This window comes from Amia ocellicauda, chromosome 12, assembly GCF_036373705.1.
Source record: "Amia ocellicauda isolate fAmiCal2 chromosome 12, fAmiCal2.hap1, whole genome shotgun sequence".
NCBI classification, from domain to species: Eukaryota; Metazoa; Chordata; class Actinopteri; order Amiiformes; family Amiidae; genus Amia; species Amia ocellicauda.
In genome coordinates, this window is record NC_089861.1 from 952,004 (window position 1) to 966,973 (window position 14,970).

The 14,970-nt window shown below is 49.5% G+C and overlaps 2 protein-coding genes across 2 annotated transcripts; one reads left to right on the plus strand and one right to left on the minus strand.

The window, feature by feature from the left end:
* Positions 1–404: 404 nt before the first annotated feature.
* Positions 405–6,103, minus strand: gask1b (golgi associated kinase 1B). The gene is made up of 4 exons (XM_066718011.1): positions 4,900–6,103; positions 3,731–3,924; positions 2,506–2,732; positions 405–1,270 (listed from the first exon to the last, which is right to left on the minus strand). Exons 1-4 carry the CDS (start codon positions 5,822–5,824, stop codon positions 1,063–1,065), a joined length of 1,554 nt encoding a protein of 517 aa, XP_066574108.1. The 5' UTR covers positions 5,825–6,103; the 3' UTR covers positions 405–1,062.
* A 1,151-nt stretch (positions 6,104–7,254) lies between these two features.
* On the plus strand, positions 7,255–13,548 carry LOC136764187 (transmembrane protein 144). Its single transcript, XM_066718012.1, has 12 exons — positions 7,255–7,522; positions 8,032–8,178; positions 8,378–8,500; positions 8,725–8,824; positions 8,914–8,994; positions 9,425–9,503; positions 9,907–9,983; positions 11,798–11,916; positions 12,216–12,335; positions 12,501–12,598; positions 12,679–12,732; positions 12,853–13,548. Exons 1-12 carry the CDS (start codon positions 7,441–7,443, stop codon positions 12,934–12,936), a joined length of 1,164 nt encoding a protein of 387 aa, XP_066574109.1. The 5' UTR covers positions 7,255–7,440; the 3' UTR covers positions 12,937–13,548.
* Positions 13,549–14,970: the final 1,422 nt, after the last annotated feature.

Genomic DNA, 14,970 nt, shown 5'->3' on the forward strand with positions numbered 1-14,970 from the left:
TGAAGCCACAATGTTATTTGGTTCGCTGGGCACAAACTGAAAATTCACTCTGTCGGCCTTTCATGAGCACTTGGAAGCCAATGGTACTAATAATTATAAAAGGAAGAAAAGAACTGTATTTGCATCTGTAGTCAAACTAAGCAGCAAATGGTATTAAAATATAATTGTAACTTTGTGTGTGTGCGTACAGGTGTGTGTGTGTGTGTGTGTGTGTGTGTGTGCGTACAGGTGTGAGTGTGTGTGTTTGCATGTGTGTGTGTGTGCGTACAGGTGTGAGTGTGTGTGTTTGCATGTGTGTGTGTGTGTGTGTGTGTGTAGGCGTGTGTGTGTATGTGAGCATGCAACTTAATTTTGTTTTTCAAATACTGGACAATGTTTTTACTGTGCCAGAAATCCACCTGCAATATTCTGAAAAACATTCAGTTTTTAATTACAGTATTAAAACAACCAAATAAGAACATAATAACAATAAACCAATACAAGTCCCACAAGTCTACCTGTAAATATGATTTTACTCTTTGGTTTTGTCAAAGACAATCGCAATTATAATATAGAGAGAAGATACCTTGATTCTGTAATACTTCCCCAGTGTCAGAAATGAATCTCAGCAGTGAATTGTACGGCTGCCGTACGCACAGGAGCTGGTGATAACAGTGGAATGAAATGTGAAAAATGAAAACGACATTTAAGCTTGTAAGTACAATGTGGTAATCTTGAAAACAGAGACCCAACAGTAGTACAGAAGGCGGTGCATTTCCAACCAAGATACAAAAGTCAAATTGAACTTCCCGCCAATTGTTCAGAATGATTCCCTGGAATGTGCTCTCTGTCACCGATTGTGGCAGAAAGTGAAAGTCATGAATCTGGGTGCTGTTAGCGACGGTATTCTGACAGTCAGTGTTTGACGAGCACGTGGGAGAGACCCTCGACCCACAAGCCCGGCAGAGTGCCGTTGTTTCAGAACGAGGGCCAAGGGTTCTCCTTGGTGGCGGCACCACACGCAACTCGGCCCACCTCCAGTGTCGGTGGTTTTCAAAGCAGAGCGTCTGCACCCCTCCAGTCTCAGTTGCCCATGGGCGCCAGCTTGATCCCATGGGCATTGATGTAGGTGAGGAGAACCTTGGCCCTCCTCTCCACCACGTCGATGAGCTTCTCGATGCCCTGCCGCCCGCCCTGGCTCTCCCAGTACGCCTCGTCCAGGAACAGCGACTGAAGCAGCTTCTCTCTCAGGCGCCGGCTCCGCAGCACTGCGATTGCAGACTCCGGAAGCCTGTTTTCACACGGAGACAATTCATTAGACACACTTTATGTACTGTTCTTGGCACCCACCACACTTCAAGAAAGATATCGCTGCTCTAGAGGCAGTTCAGATCAGAGGAGAGCAACCAGACTTATTCCAGGTCTGAAGGGAATGTCCTACTGAGAGACTGAGGACCTGAACCTTTTCACCCTGGAACAGAGGAGACTACGTGGGGACTTGATCCAAGTATTCAAAATCATGAAAGGCATCGACCACATCAACCCAGAGGAGCTTTTCCAGATCAGCAGGGACACACGCACCCGGGGATACAAATGGAAATTCGGCTTCAAGGCATTCAAGACAGAAAACAGGAGACACTTCTTCACACAGAGAGGCGTCACAATCTGAACAAACTCCCAAGCGATGTGGCTGAAGATACAATTTGGGAACATTCAAAAACAGACTGGATAGGATCCTTGAATCACTTAAATATTAATGGACACCAAACGAGCACGATGGGGCGAATGGGCTCCTCTCGATTGGACAATGTCTTATATTCTCATGTCCCCCAGTGCTGCATGATTCCTGTCAGTCCTTTATTCATGCTTCTTACACTGTCTGATCTGTAACCCTGCTGGACAGGGTGAAAGTAGATTGTCACTGTGGGAAGTTAGTGCTAAGTAAATAAATGAGTACACTTCTTACACAGACAGCCTTCCTGTTGGCCCAAATTGTATAGACAACTCCAATACCAAAATGTGCACCATTTCTAAAGCTCTGAAGAAGAAAATATAGAACATCCTCTTTCACTCAAAAGCTCCCTCCTGACAGACCTTGACATTTTTGCCATCGCTTTTGGGCACTCTGGGGAAACGCTGGCTCTGGAGCCCGATCTGAAAATCATCAAACCAGCTCCATCCAAACGCCGGTCTCCTCGACGCGGTGGGGTTCGAGCGCTCTGCCGGGCCGGGAGAGGGAGGACGCCACCTTCACAAGCTCTCACAGCCCGAGCCTCGATACTCACGGCTGGAATGTACCAGGAGAGGCGAGAGGTCTGTCATTATCTCTCCAGATCTTTCACAGAGGTAATAAATTCCTCTGTATGCTGCCGTCTGCACACTGCGGCACTGATCGGCGATCACTGCAGCTCGGTCAGCAGGCGTCCTTTCATTTCTCCTCAAACATACGAGACAGAAGAACAAACATCCTGTGCTCTGTGTCAGTACCGGCTCCCCCCAGGCTAGAGTTTATAAATCCATACTCACTCCTTAATCCCCTCCAGCAGCTTGAAGTCCAGGTTGCTCTCGTCCCGGTCAAAATAGCCCTTGTTATCGATGAACACCAGGCGCCCGGGGTCGCCATGACGGTGGACGATGTGCACCAGGTCCACGCTGTCCTGATCGGCACACTCCCGGTGCAGCCCCTTCTCCACACACAGGTCCTCTCTGCGGGGCTTGAACCCACAGCAGTTCCTGTCCAGGCGATCGTACACCTGCAGGAAAGGACACAGAGGACGGGGTGGGACACAACAGTTCCGTAATACATCATCGGTGCTGTGGTGCATGCCAGCTGTGTGATTAGCGCACCCCATTCCAGTTTGCCAATTTGTGTTTGAGTATATTTCAAAGGTTTTCTAATCATGCATTTTATTTAGATGGAAGCATGATCCTCAAAATCTAATTCTATTATAATCATTAAGAGATATTAATATCAGAGTTCAAATTGGACCCTTCTAAGGCTGTAATTTTCAAGGAAGAAAAGCAAGCAAGCATAGACTGTGGAGGCCTTATTGCAGCGAGCTACAGCAACCAGCTGCACGTGTTTGTGTAAATCCCATTCAGTCCCGTGGCTCCGCAGGCGGGACGATCTGGGGCGCAGCTGAACTGTGGGTCGGGATGAGAGACAAGTCGCACATTGTGTCGGATGTGAACGACAGAGACGGCGATGGAGAATCATGAATGTCTGTTGTGAACAAGACTGCTTTTGGCCGCCTTCTGACTCCTTCGCGGGACGGATCTCCCCTCCAGAGCCCCACACTTCCCTCACAATCCTGTCTTTGTCTGACATGGACCTCACAGCCGGCCACCCTCGCATATCTCAGACACGCACTTTAATTCTGATATGAACGCGAGGTGAGAGGTCTCTCCAGAGGCCCCTCAGCCCATGCGCGGACGTCTCCTCGTCTCACACATGTTCACTCTGCTCTGGCAGCTGCATGTGATTCACAAAGTGCCAAGTGTTAAGGGTAACCCAGGGGGCAGGCTTGTGTAACAAATACATGTATTTTATAAAACAAGAAGATATATTCAACTGCATATAGCTTAGATTTACAGATCACATTATCAGACAGCACTTACTTTACCATTGTAGTAGCAGTAAAAGGAGTAGTAGCAGTAGTTTTAGTAACACCAACAGCAGAAGCAGTAGTAACGGTAATTAATGAGTTAATTGATTTATCTATTTCTCGGGCTCCCCACATATTCCTCTTACCTGCAGCAGGAAGTCAAAGAGCGCCAGCTTGCTCCACTCAGAGTGGTGTATCGTGGGGCAGCCCCACTCCGCCCTGGGCGCCACGCCACGGTGCCAGCACTGATGCCCCAGGGCGCGCTGGTACGACCCCCAGGTCAGCCGCACCGCCGGCGCCAGAGAGGGGTCCCAGAGCAGCACCGCGCAGGCGCGGCTGTCTGTGGGAACAAAGACACCACTACAGACCTGCCCGGGACAACTGTTCACAATATAGACCTATCCATTCATAAATACATGCTCATATTCATTATTGTTACTATTGAACCTCTCACAGTTTAATCCTGCGATATACTTACATTTACACGCGATAGCATTAAGTCAGACTGTATACAAACCATCACAACGAAAACAAATAGACAATGATAATTAACAGATGGGGAATTCAGGGCAAGGACATCAGTATTACTGTTATTATTAGTATTAGTATTATTATGAAGGGTTTATTTAAAACAATAACTGTTACACAAATCACGGTTAAATGTGAAGCGCTACAGCTGCTCTAAGAATCGCATTTCTCACAAGAGAGCCATCATTGCGTTATTGTTAATAATAATAATAATAATAATAATAATAATAATAATAATAATAATAAATAATTAAATGTTTTCCATTTTAAGCTACAAGTGTATTGTTGAAGCAGATGTCGAGAATAGTATGACTACAGCCTGCGTGTGCACCCGAGTTAAACGCCTAAACGCCTTGCTCCTTTCCCGTAGCCCGTGACTGTGACTCTTGACAGCACTCAGCTTTCACCGTCCAGGGTGTAGGACCTCACTTACTGTACTTGCCTGTGTAAACTGGAAGTTGTAAAATGTATTATATTTTGAATTGCTATGTTTTATGTAAATTTAATTTGTAATGATTGATGCCTTTTACTTAACTGTATTTTTGCACTTTGTTTTGCACTTATGTTGTAAGTCGCCCTGGATAAGGGCGTCTGCCAAGAAGTTAAATAAATAAATAAATAAATAAATAAATATAATAATAATAGAGAAATCCAATCATTGGTGTGGTTGTCTTTAATCAAGGCATCGCAGAGGCGAGTTTTAAACTATCACAATCTGAGAGGCATTTTTCTTTTAAAAGTACAGGGCAGTGTGGGGACAGAAACACATTTGACTCCAGATCCTTGCCTTGATAGAAGTCAAACCTCCGGCTCACGGCTGGCACGCTGCGGTTCAGCCCCAGGACCCTGTCCAGGTGGAAGGCAAACACCTCACTCAGGTCCACCGGCCTCTTGATGAGGCCGCAGCGCCCGTGGCACACCGGAGCCTCGCCCCCCGTCTCCCTGTGCGTGTCCCCCGGGGGCGTCCCGGAGACGAAAGCGGTGCCCTGGAACAGCAGCAGCGGCGGATGTCCCGGCAGGGAGATGTCTGAGACCCCGGCCACGGCGGAGCCGGAGAGGAAGCGCAGGGCGTCCATGTCGGCTGTGCTGAACCAGGGGGGGGCGCTCTGACTGTACATCCTGATGGACCCGGGTCGAGCATGAGTGTCTTGTGGGACCCGTCTCTTAAGAGAGGTGTCCTCCATGCGTCCCAGTTTCTGAGCTCCTCCCTGGTCCTCGTAAGCCCGTCTCGGTGTCTTAGCATGGCGGGGGTCCCCCTGTCCAATACCTCCCGCATCACTGAACCCGGGAGCGGGTTTAATGAAGTTTTGCTTCCTCCTACTTTTGGGTCTCAGGGTGCCCCGGATGACAGAGGGCTTGCTGCGTTTTGCTTTGAGCGTGATGTACACCACGTTGGGTGCCCAGGTGGCTGCGGTGTCCCCGGTACGCACGGGCTGCTGCGGCGATGCGTCCTGGAGAGCAAGCCAGGACTCCGGCGTGTGTCCCCTGCCTCCTCGGTACCGCTGCTTATCCGCTATCCTGTCCCGGGGCAGAGTGTGACCCGCCTGGGAAACCAGAAAAAACACGCATATGAAGCCGGCGCTGGCGATCAGAGCGCTCCTCTTGGACAGCGGGCATCTCCCGGCGCGCTTGGAGACTCTGTGGATCCAGGAGAGCGACCAGAGGACGAGACACCTTTCTATGTCGCCAGGACGAATGAACCGACTCTCCATTATAATCCAGCATGATGGACTGGGCAGAGAGGGTCACCGGGCTGCTGCATCATATCCGAGTCCCATTTCCACGGCGCTCCGTGGGCGTCTGACTGGTGCGTCTTAGCGCAGCGCTGTGACTGAGCCCGCAGCCCACCGACACACCCGGGCAGGCAGGCGCTTAAACAGGAGAGCTGTGTCTCTGGGAGCAGCGACTGTGTAAAGGGCTGGAAGCGAGAGCAGCACGAATGAACGACATGAAAAAAAAAGTGACCATGTAAACTATTCACTGTCCAACAGTGAGGTTGCACTCACAGCACAATCCTCACAGCCCTCTCCAAAGCCCGGCTAAATAAACCACATTCAGCATTATTACATTCCTTTCATTGGATCTCTAAATACCGAACCATAGATTAAGTTTATTTTATACTATTTTAATTTATTTTATTAATTGTTTATGGATTATTTATTTGCGTATTTATGTCGTCTGTTTGTCAAACTGTAAAGTGCTCTGGGGCTTCCCTGCGAATGGCGCTATACATAATAAAAAATAATTGATTGACTAATGAACACATATCGCAATATATTTATATGTAAACCGTTTTTTCCAAAGTGCCTCTTGCACTTCTATGAGTTCTGCTGTTAATCACATGTATAGGGTGAGGGTCTATGGCAAGCCAAATGAACATTTAGAGATATATTCGATTGCGTTTAAATATATCTTTAAATCATTTACAGATATCGCTAAATTAACAACAAGTCATTTACAGGATATATGTATTACAGATATCTTTAAATGATTTGAAGATACATCTAAATGAAATGCAGATATCGTATTTTAAAGTGCAATTGAAGATATCAAAACACCATCTGAAATGAATAAAGATATCTGTAATGAATTTAGTGATATCTCTAATTCATTTCAAGATATCTTTAAATATTTCAGGATATCTTGAGATGCAATTGAAGACATGACAACTGGGCTTGCTATAGAGCAGGGGTGGCTAATCCTGGTCCTGGAGAGCCGAACTGCTTAATTGAACCAATTATGGGTCTTAATTAGGCAAAATGTCCCTGTGTTCAAGATATCCATTGATTGGTAATTAAGAGAGACCTGGAAATCCTGCAGGATTGCGGCTCTCCAGGACCAGGGTTAGCCACCCCTGCTATAGAGGGTCAGGGGGAGGGGGGCAGTCTGGGTTTGGGGTCTGGGCTTCTACACGATATCAAATTCATTCATTCATTCGGTCATTAAGGATTGGTGCCCATTATTGTAAAACATTGCCGCATCATTCGCGTCTTAGCCCTGGTTGCTGGTATTTGAATGGCTGCAGTCAGCTCAGCTCCTGTGCGCCCCCTGCTGTCCACAGCGCAGGGGGTTATTAGTGAGTGTGCAGGCACTGCAGCGGGCTGCGCACACAGCCGCTCTCAGACGCCTTCGCGGAGGAACTGGGCAGGGTGCAGCGTGTAGCGTGTCATGTGACTCGGGGCTGTCGCACAAGCATGACCGCGTCACATGACCGCGTCAGCTGATGAGTGCGGAAGTGCTGGCGTTTTGTGCGCCGCAGGTCATGCATGTAAACGCGCTGTGACAGGACAGGCGAGCGTGTGACCGAGGCCGCGGCTGTAACGCAGACATGGCGATGTGGACGACAGCAGCGAGCTGCGCGGTTTTTATATCTGCGCTGTGTCTGTGCAGCTGCCAGCGCCAGGAGGGAGGTAAGACCGGCCTCAGTGCGCATGCCCGGGAGCTGCGCCGTGGGCTCAGTCATGGGATCCCGGTCAGAAGATCTGATTTTATTTTCAGTTTTAATAACCTTATAAACCTTGTGTTAAGCATGTATTTTGCATAAAGTATACCTATAAAGTCATCCATGCAGGCTATTGTGCACAATTGTAATTCATTCTGGGTTGTGTTCAATATATGAAACGGAAACACTGAAATAACCCAATAAGCGTTTCATGCCAGAAGTTGTTAATACACAGTAGCTTTTCGCACTTCATAACAAGGTGCTGTGATTCCTCAGGGATTACTGTACGAGCAGCACATGCGCATGTCCGCTGTGCTCGGATTTTAAGGGGTTGGGGATCTTGTGCTCCACATCAGCAGGATGTTCATTGTGCTGATGTGTTAACCCTGTGGTTAAAGTCAGGAGTGCAGTGAAACCGTGCTGTCCTGTAGGTCAGTGCGCAGGTAATACCTCACCCCTGTGATGTGTTTTCCACAGAGCCCGTGCCGGTGAGCCTCTGGCAGCTGGGTAAGAGCAACACGACCAACAGCACCGAGCTGGTGTACGGATATGTGTCCTGCGCCGTCTCCGCTGTCTTCTTCGGCAGCAACTTCGTGCCAGTGAAAAAGTTTGACACCGGCGATGGTAAGGCAGACCGAGTCAACAAGAACACCCATAAAGCACCCAGGCCCACGGCTCTGTGTGGGTCCTGTCGAGCGCTCGGTGTCGCACGTTCTGCAAAAACACACCCTTCAGACTTGGAGCCCCTTCTGCCTCTTCTTCCCCTCCTCCCATTCCCACTAGATACACACCAGTGTCTTTCCCCTCTCTTGTTGCATCTCAGGGATGTTCTTCCAGTGGGTCCTCTGCGCCGCTATATGGCTCGTCTCTCTCGGGGTCAACATCCTCCTCCAGTCCCCCACGTTCTGGCCTCTGGCGATGCTCGGGGGAGCCATCTGGGCCACAGGTACGATCCCCGCCTCCCTCTGTAGAGCGGCCGCTACTCTGCCAGACTGTGGAGTTGGGTGAGAGGGGTCTCTGACTGTGTGAGACATGTTGTCTCGGACAGATCGGGCAGAGTGACTTTGCTCCACAGTACAGCAGCCCAGTCTCGGTCACCTGAGCCCAGACAAACCCAGAGCCATGCAAAGCAGTCATCTCTCACATGTATGTCTGTCAAATGTGTTTCAGGTAATATTACAGTGGTGCCAATCCTGAAAACCATCGGCCTGGGACTGGGAATTCTGATCTGGGGCTCCTTTAACCTGCTGATGGGGTGGGCGAGCTCGCGGTGAGTCCCTCTGGGGCGGTGACACTAGAGAGTCGGACTTCCGCTGAGTAAAATCCTGCTGAAACCAGACGTGTTCGTTTTTGTTACAGGTTCGGCTGGTTTGGGATCGACCCGGAGGAGGTAGCCAATCCCGTGCTGAATTACTGTGGAGCAGGGCTGTGTCTTTTAAGGTACGACCGTGACGCTCCTTCTCAGCGCTGGCATAGAGCCCGTCTCGCACCCTGACGGGCAGCTCTGCGAGTTGAGCGGGACAGAGGAGCTGTTCTAGCAGTGTGTGGGAGTGTTGACTGTGAGTCACGCTAGAGCGGAAGACAGTTCTTTACTGCCGGTCTGTGTGTCGATGACCCCAGGGGTCTCGTCTGCTCTAACTGAGGTTAAATCGATTTCTAGACTCCATGAAAGGTGAAAGGTTGTGACTGTAGTTCTAATGGGATTCAGGTGAATTAGTTAAATTGAAAAATCACAAGAAACCTGTTGTGATCTGATGTTCTGAAGTAGATGTTGATGTTATAGTCCTGTTGTAGAAGGTGTTGGATTCAATTACATAATTAGCTGTGAGATTGTAAGGTTCTGTAATAAATATTTTTTTCTCTTTCTCAGTGCCATCATATTCTTCTTCGTTAAAAGCGATGTTCAGAGATCCTCCTCTTCAGAAGAGACTCCTCTGCTGCTTGACAGCGTAAGTGTGTGTTTTAGCAGCAGTGCAAGTGCTCCAAAACCAGATCTGACACGCCTCCCACGCCTGGACGCACCTCGTGTCTGCTCTGCTGCTCCGAGCTCAGGGTGTCGGCCGCGTGCAGATTCTGCATTGAAACGAAACAAATGAGAAATGAAACAGATTGACTTCCTTCACTGAGATCTCCAGCCCCTCGGCCCGCTGCAGTCTGCAGGCCTGTCACTGGGTGGCAGCGTGTTTCCACATTTTCCACTTAACTGTTAGAGTGAAACACTGCTCTAGTGCTGATGTGCTCTGGGCTTGAACACAGAGTTCAGTTCATCAATCACTTAACCCAACTGCCTTTGTGTGAGTGTGTGTCTCTCTCTTAATTCTCAATCACTTGCCTTCGCTTGTGATCCTGCAGAGGATCAACAGCGAGGGGACGGGCTCGTCCGACGACTCCTGGGTGGACCGGCTGTCTCCGCAGAGGAAGAGGATGATGTAGGTACCAGTGCGCGCCACCGCGACCACACCCCTCTCTCACCACGCCATGCCAGGACTGCTCCAGTCCCACATGCGGGACCCGTTGGCCTAGATTCGTTTAACTTTGTCTTCTCAGAGTTCGTCGAGCATGAGTCAGCCTACAGAGGTTGTGTGATGAGGTTAAACACTTCATTGAGGCAGATTTTAAACAGACAATCTCCCCTACACACACGCACACACGCATGATATCTAGTGTAGGGTTCTAGGGCTCTCTGTATCATTACCAGCTTCCACAGGGAAGGATGTGGGAGGGTTGTAATAAACCGTGGAGGAACACCAGGCGTGAGCGAGCTCTGTGGGGATCCTGCTCTGCGCTGGAGCCGCCCTGTTATTGACACGAATGTGTTTTTAATTGCTGCAGCAGCACGACACATCAGGCGTGACGCTCCTCTGTGTGCAGTGTGAGGCTCGTGTGAGTTGCGTGTCGATACACACGCGTCCCTCCTGCCGAGTCGCTCCATCCATCACTCTAATTTCGCACTAATCAGACGGCTCAATGAAGCCTAATTGAAGGAGCAATTAACAGGGATTATGAGTGATTAATGAGTTGTGGACGGTTAGGTTTAGGATCAGTCTTCTTCGTACCGTCTGCTGACCCGAGTGTCGTAAAGTGGCAATGATACATAAAGGATTCTCAAAACACTGCGTTGCTCCGTGTGCGTCTGTCTTGTGTATGTGGCATGGGCTGCAGTTGTTTATATGTCACTGCTTGCCTCCCAGTATTAGTAATAAACTGCAGTCAAACACAAACGTGTGATTCTCTCCCCATGAAAGCCATGATGCTGGTCAGCTGGTCATCAGAACATCAGACAGTGTCCAATCGACAGGAGGCCATTCACTCCATCGTGCTCGTTTGGTGTCCATTAATAACTAAGTGATCCAAGGATCCTATCCAGTCTATTTTTGAATGTTCCCAAATTGTAAGATTATAAGATTATGACTCAATTTCAATAGAGCTTTAAAGAATTTTACAGAAAGCTCTTGAAAGGTAGAAGAAAAGGGTTCACTTCAAAAGAGGCAGGCAGGCAGGCTTCATATAGTCACACAACACAGCAAAGCCTGGTTCTGTTCCTCCTCTTCCTCCTCCTCTCTATTGCACCTCCAGACTGCCGTCCCAGGACTTGTGGAAGAAGTACAGCATCAGACATTTCTGGAGGGTCCTGTCATTAAAACATTAGAACACAGGAAAGTGTCCAATTGAGAGCAGGCCATTCGCCCCCTCGTGCTCGTTTGGTGTCCATTAATAACTAAGTGATCAAGGATCCTATCCAGTCTGTTTCTGAATGTTCCCAAATTGTCTCTTCTGCCTCATCGCTGGGGAGTTTGTTCAGATTGTGACGCCTCTCTGTGTGAAGAAGTGTCTCCTGTTTTCTGTCTTGAATGCCTTGAAGCCCAATTTCCATTTGTGTCCCCGGGTGCGTGTGTCCCTGCTGATCTGGAAAAGCTCCTCTGGTTTGATGTGGTTGATGCCTTTCATGATGTTGGAGACTTGAATCAAGTCCCCACGTAGTCTCCTCTGTTCCAGGGTTCAGGTCCCTCAGTCTCTCAGTAGGACATTGCCTTCCCAGTCAGCCGAGGAGGAGATGCCTCCTCACGTCTCGCGGTGTTGCAGTGACAGTAGGATCACGTGATCACCCTGCTCTCACTGATCGTCCTCGGACAGTGGAAGGAGGCCCTCCTGTGGGTGCTTCATGTTTAGCTCGAGGGTCCCCCTGGTCGAACACGTCCTGCAGTGAGCCTGACGCCCACGCGGTGCTGCTCTCTCTCCCCAGAGGCTGCGGTCTGGCCGTGGTGGCGGGGCTGCTGTACGGCTCCTCGTTCGTGCCGGTGCTGTACATCAAGAGTCGCGCCGGGAGGCCTGGCAGCAGATACACCAAAGCCAGCCGGTTCGGTGAGTCTGGTGTTGCTTTTCCTCCTTGTGTAATTATCTGTATCAGTGCCGTATGTGCGTGTTATTACTGATCTTATTTTGACAGGATGTGATCTGCCTGGGTATTATTCTGGGTGGATGTGGATATTATGGGATCTTTTCTTCGCTCTGTAGAGGAGCATTATAATACAGAGTTTAAAATAATAAAACCGCAATTGTAGTTGTCTAGTGCGAGTCCTAACCCCCCTGTCCTGTCCTCTTCCTTTTCTTCACACGATATCCTGTGCTGACTCGGCGTCTCTGCCCTCCTTCTCTCGCAGACCTGGACTATGTTTTCGCACAGTTCAGCGGCATCTTCCTCACCAGCACCGTCTACTTCCTGGTGTACTGCGCCGCCATGAGGAACAAGCCCAAGGTTTACCCCCGAGCCATCCTGCCAGGTGAGCGCGAGGCCGGGCCCCTCGATTGATCGGAGCCCAAGAACCCCTCGCCACAATGTGTAAAAGTGAATGTGTAATATTTCTGTCTGTTGCAATTAAGTGAACAAGAAGCCTGTTTTTTCTTTCTTGGTGAGTCAATTGCTTCTCCGCTTCTGCCTCGCGTAGGATTCGTCTCCGGCGTCATGTGGGCCATCGCCAACTGCTGCTGGTTCCTGGCCAACAACTACCTCAGTGCCGCCATCAGCTTCCCGATCATAACCGCAGTGAGTGCTGTCCGGCGGCGTGGGCGGGGGGGCGGCGACCGCAGCCCCGATTGCGTTAATGGGACTCGTTTGTCTTCCAGGTCCCGGGTCTCATCGCAGCTGTATGGGGCGTGCTGGTGTTCAGAGAGGTGAAGGTGAGGACTGCAGAGGGCCAGGAACGGCAGCTGAATGCTCAATGAGCTTCTGACAGGCGCCGCGTGAGTGAGGGGTGGGGCGTCGCGCTACGCTGCTTATCCGTGTGTGTTTCTCCCCAGGGACTGCGGAACTACTTGGTGCTGGTGCTGGCGTTCCTCATTGTGGTGGCCGGGTCCCTGTGTGCCGCTTTCTCCAAGGAGTAGTGAAGCGGGCGCCCGGTGTGGCCGCAAGGGGGCGCTCCCTGACCGCGCTGGGCCCCGGAGAGACGGGCGGCATGCCCTGCACACGTGTGAAGTGAGAGCGAGGAGCACGTCTGTGAAATCGCATGCCTCCCTCTCGTGACGCCGGCCTGCGGGTCGGGTCGTCCGAGTTCTGTTTTAATACGTTCTCTCTGAAGCACTTTGTCTGGATGCGGGAATCTGACGCCAGGCTGATGTTTAATCAAGTCAAGGGCACAGCTGCTGACACGTTTATAAACAAACTGACTATTTCTACTTTGTACCAGGTTATTTTCTTAATTCACGCTGGCGATCGGTTTTGTTTTTGAGACCCCAGGGGCTCTGGGGAAGACTGATCAATAATCGGGGTCGGGGTTCCAGTGTTTTCTACTCGGGATAAATTTGGGGGCATTAAGCTGAGAAAAGAGTGTTAATGAAGGTCACATTTACTCATTTTCATATGTATATAAATCTGGAAATGCTTCACAATGTCGGCAGGGTTGAGCCGTACACGTTGTGCCCTGCTGTGTGCCTCTACATGTGCTTTGTATTGAATGAAGGGACTTTTCTAAAATAAACCATGGGAATGGGTTGTAATTTGTATTTATTTTTAGATGTGTTAGTGTTGGAAAGAGCGATACAGCTCACTGGCAGTGTCTTCTGCTCGGATGTGATTTGGGTTTGAGAGGCTGTGGAGGCTGCAGGACCCTGCTTTGTGCTCTGGGCCCAGAACCCCGTGGTTGACATCTTCACAGTGACTGATGTGCGGACCGGTACGCCCAGCTGTGCTCAGATCTGTCACGGCACACGCTCGACAAACGCAGCTGTTCAAATCCAGTGTCAGAAATCAAACAAATCGCTCGTCCCTTCACTGCAGTCAGACGGACTCCCCTCCCCTCGACTACAGCCTGAAACCATTCAAGGGAATAAACAAATAATGATAACTATACTGTGCCCAAAACGAGACGGAAGGGCATCAATCAAAAACGGGAACTTCCATAGATTACAATTAAAAACATTTATATTCATATTTGACATATTTTCATGTTCCTTTTTCTGTTTATAAAACCTGTCCCCATAATCGAATGTATTTAGAACCCCGTTTAGCACAAATCGTTCTATAACCTCTCTGGGAAGGGATTACTGTACGGTCCTTTGTGCAGCATTTAAAAAAAAAACATTACTTGTGTGAGAGACTATTTCCTAATTCTGTTTACCAGCAAATAAACTGCACTTTAATCAGTTATCCCTGGGTGTTTGTGCATGGGACTTATGAGCTGTGGTAAGAATGAATCTGGCGTTTAAAGAAAGTACAGACCCCGCCTCTGATCCAATTCTCCATGTCGGTGGGAGGCGGCCGCGTCGGTTACAGGTGTGTGTGTGTGTGTTTAATGATCCTGATTAAGCAGGCAGGGGCCTCGGAAGGAATGATGAAAGGAACTATCCTCGATTTGAGGACGCAGGTGGACAGTTCTAACCTGGGCCGTGCCAACCACCCTGCCTGGCGCTGCCCGGTCTTCTGACCTGCAAAATACACCGCCAGAAGGAGAGAGCTGTAGTTTGTTTTCCATGCTTCCATGCGGAGACTTTCCCCGCGTCCTGCTTGGGTTTTCTGCGTCACGGGCTGTGTGGGATAAAAGCTGCGCACCTTCAAGCATTTCCTTGTGAAATAAATTAAGACGCCAGATTGTGAGATCAAACAGTAACCTTGTAGGTGAGTGCAGCTCATTACAGATAAGGCCTGGGAGATGAATCAGCACTGAGAACATGAGATATGGAAGCCATCGAAGAAGAATTACTATTTTATGGTTTGTTTGTTGAATTGATTCGTGATTGCTGCTCAACCAGGGATGCAGAAGTGACCATAGCACAGGTCTCCCACGATGTGCAACACAACACAACATGTTTCATCTCGCAAGATGCTCCTCCAGATGGCATCTGCACCGAGATGTGAGACACACGAGGAGCTGTGGCATCTCGAGGGAAACTTCTGATGTCTTTAGATTCAGACTCTCCGCC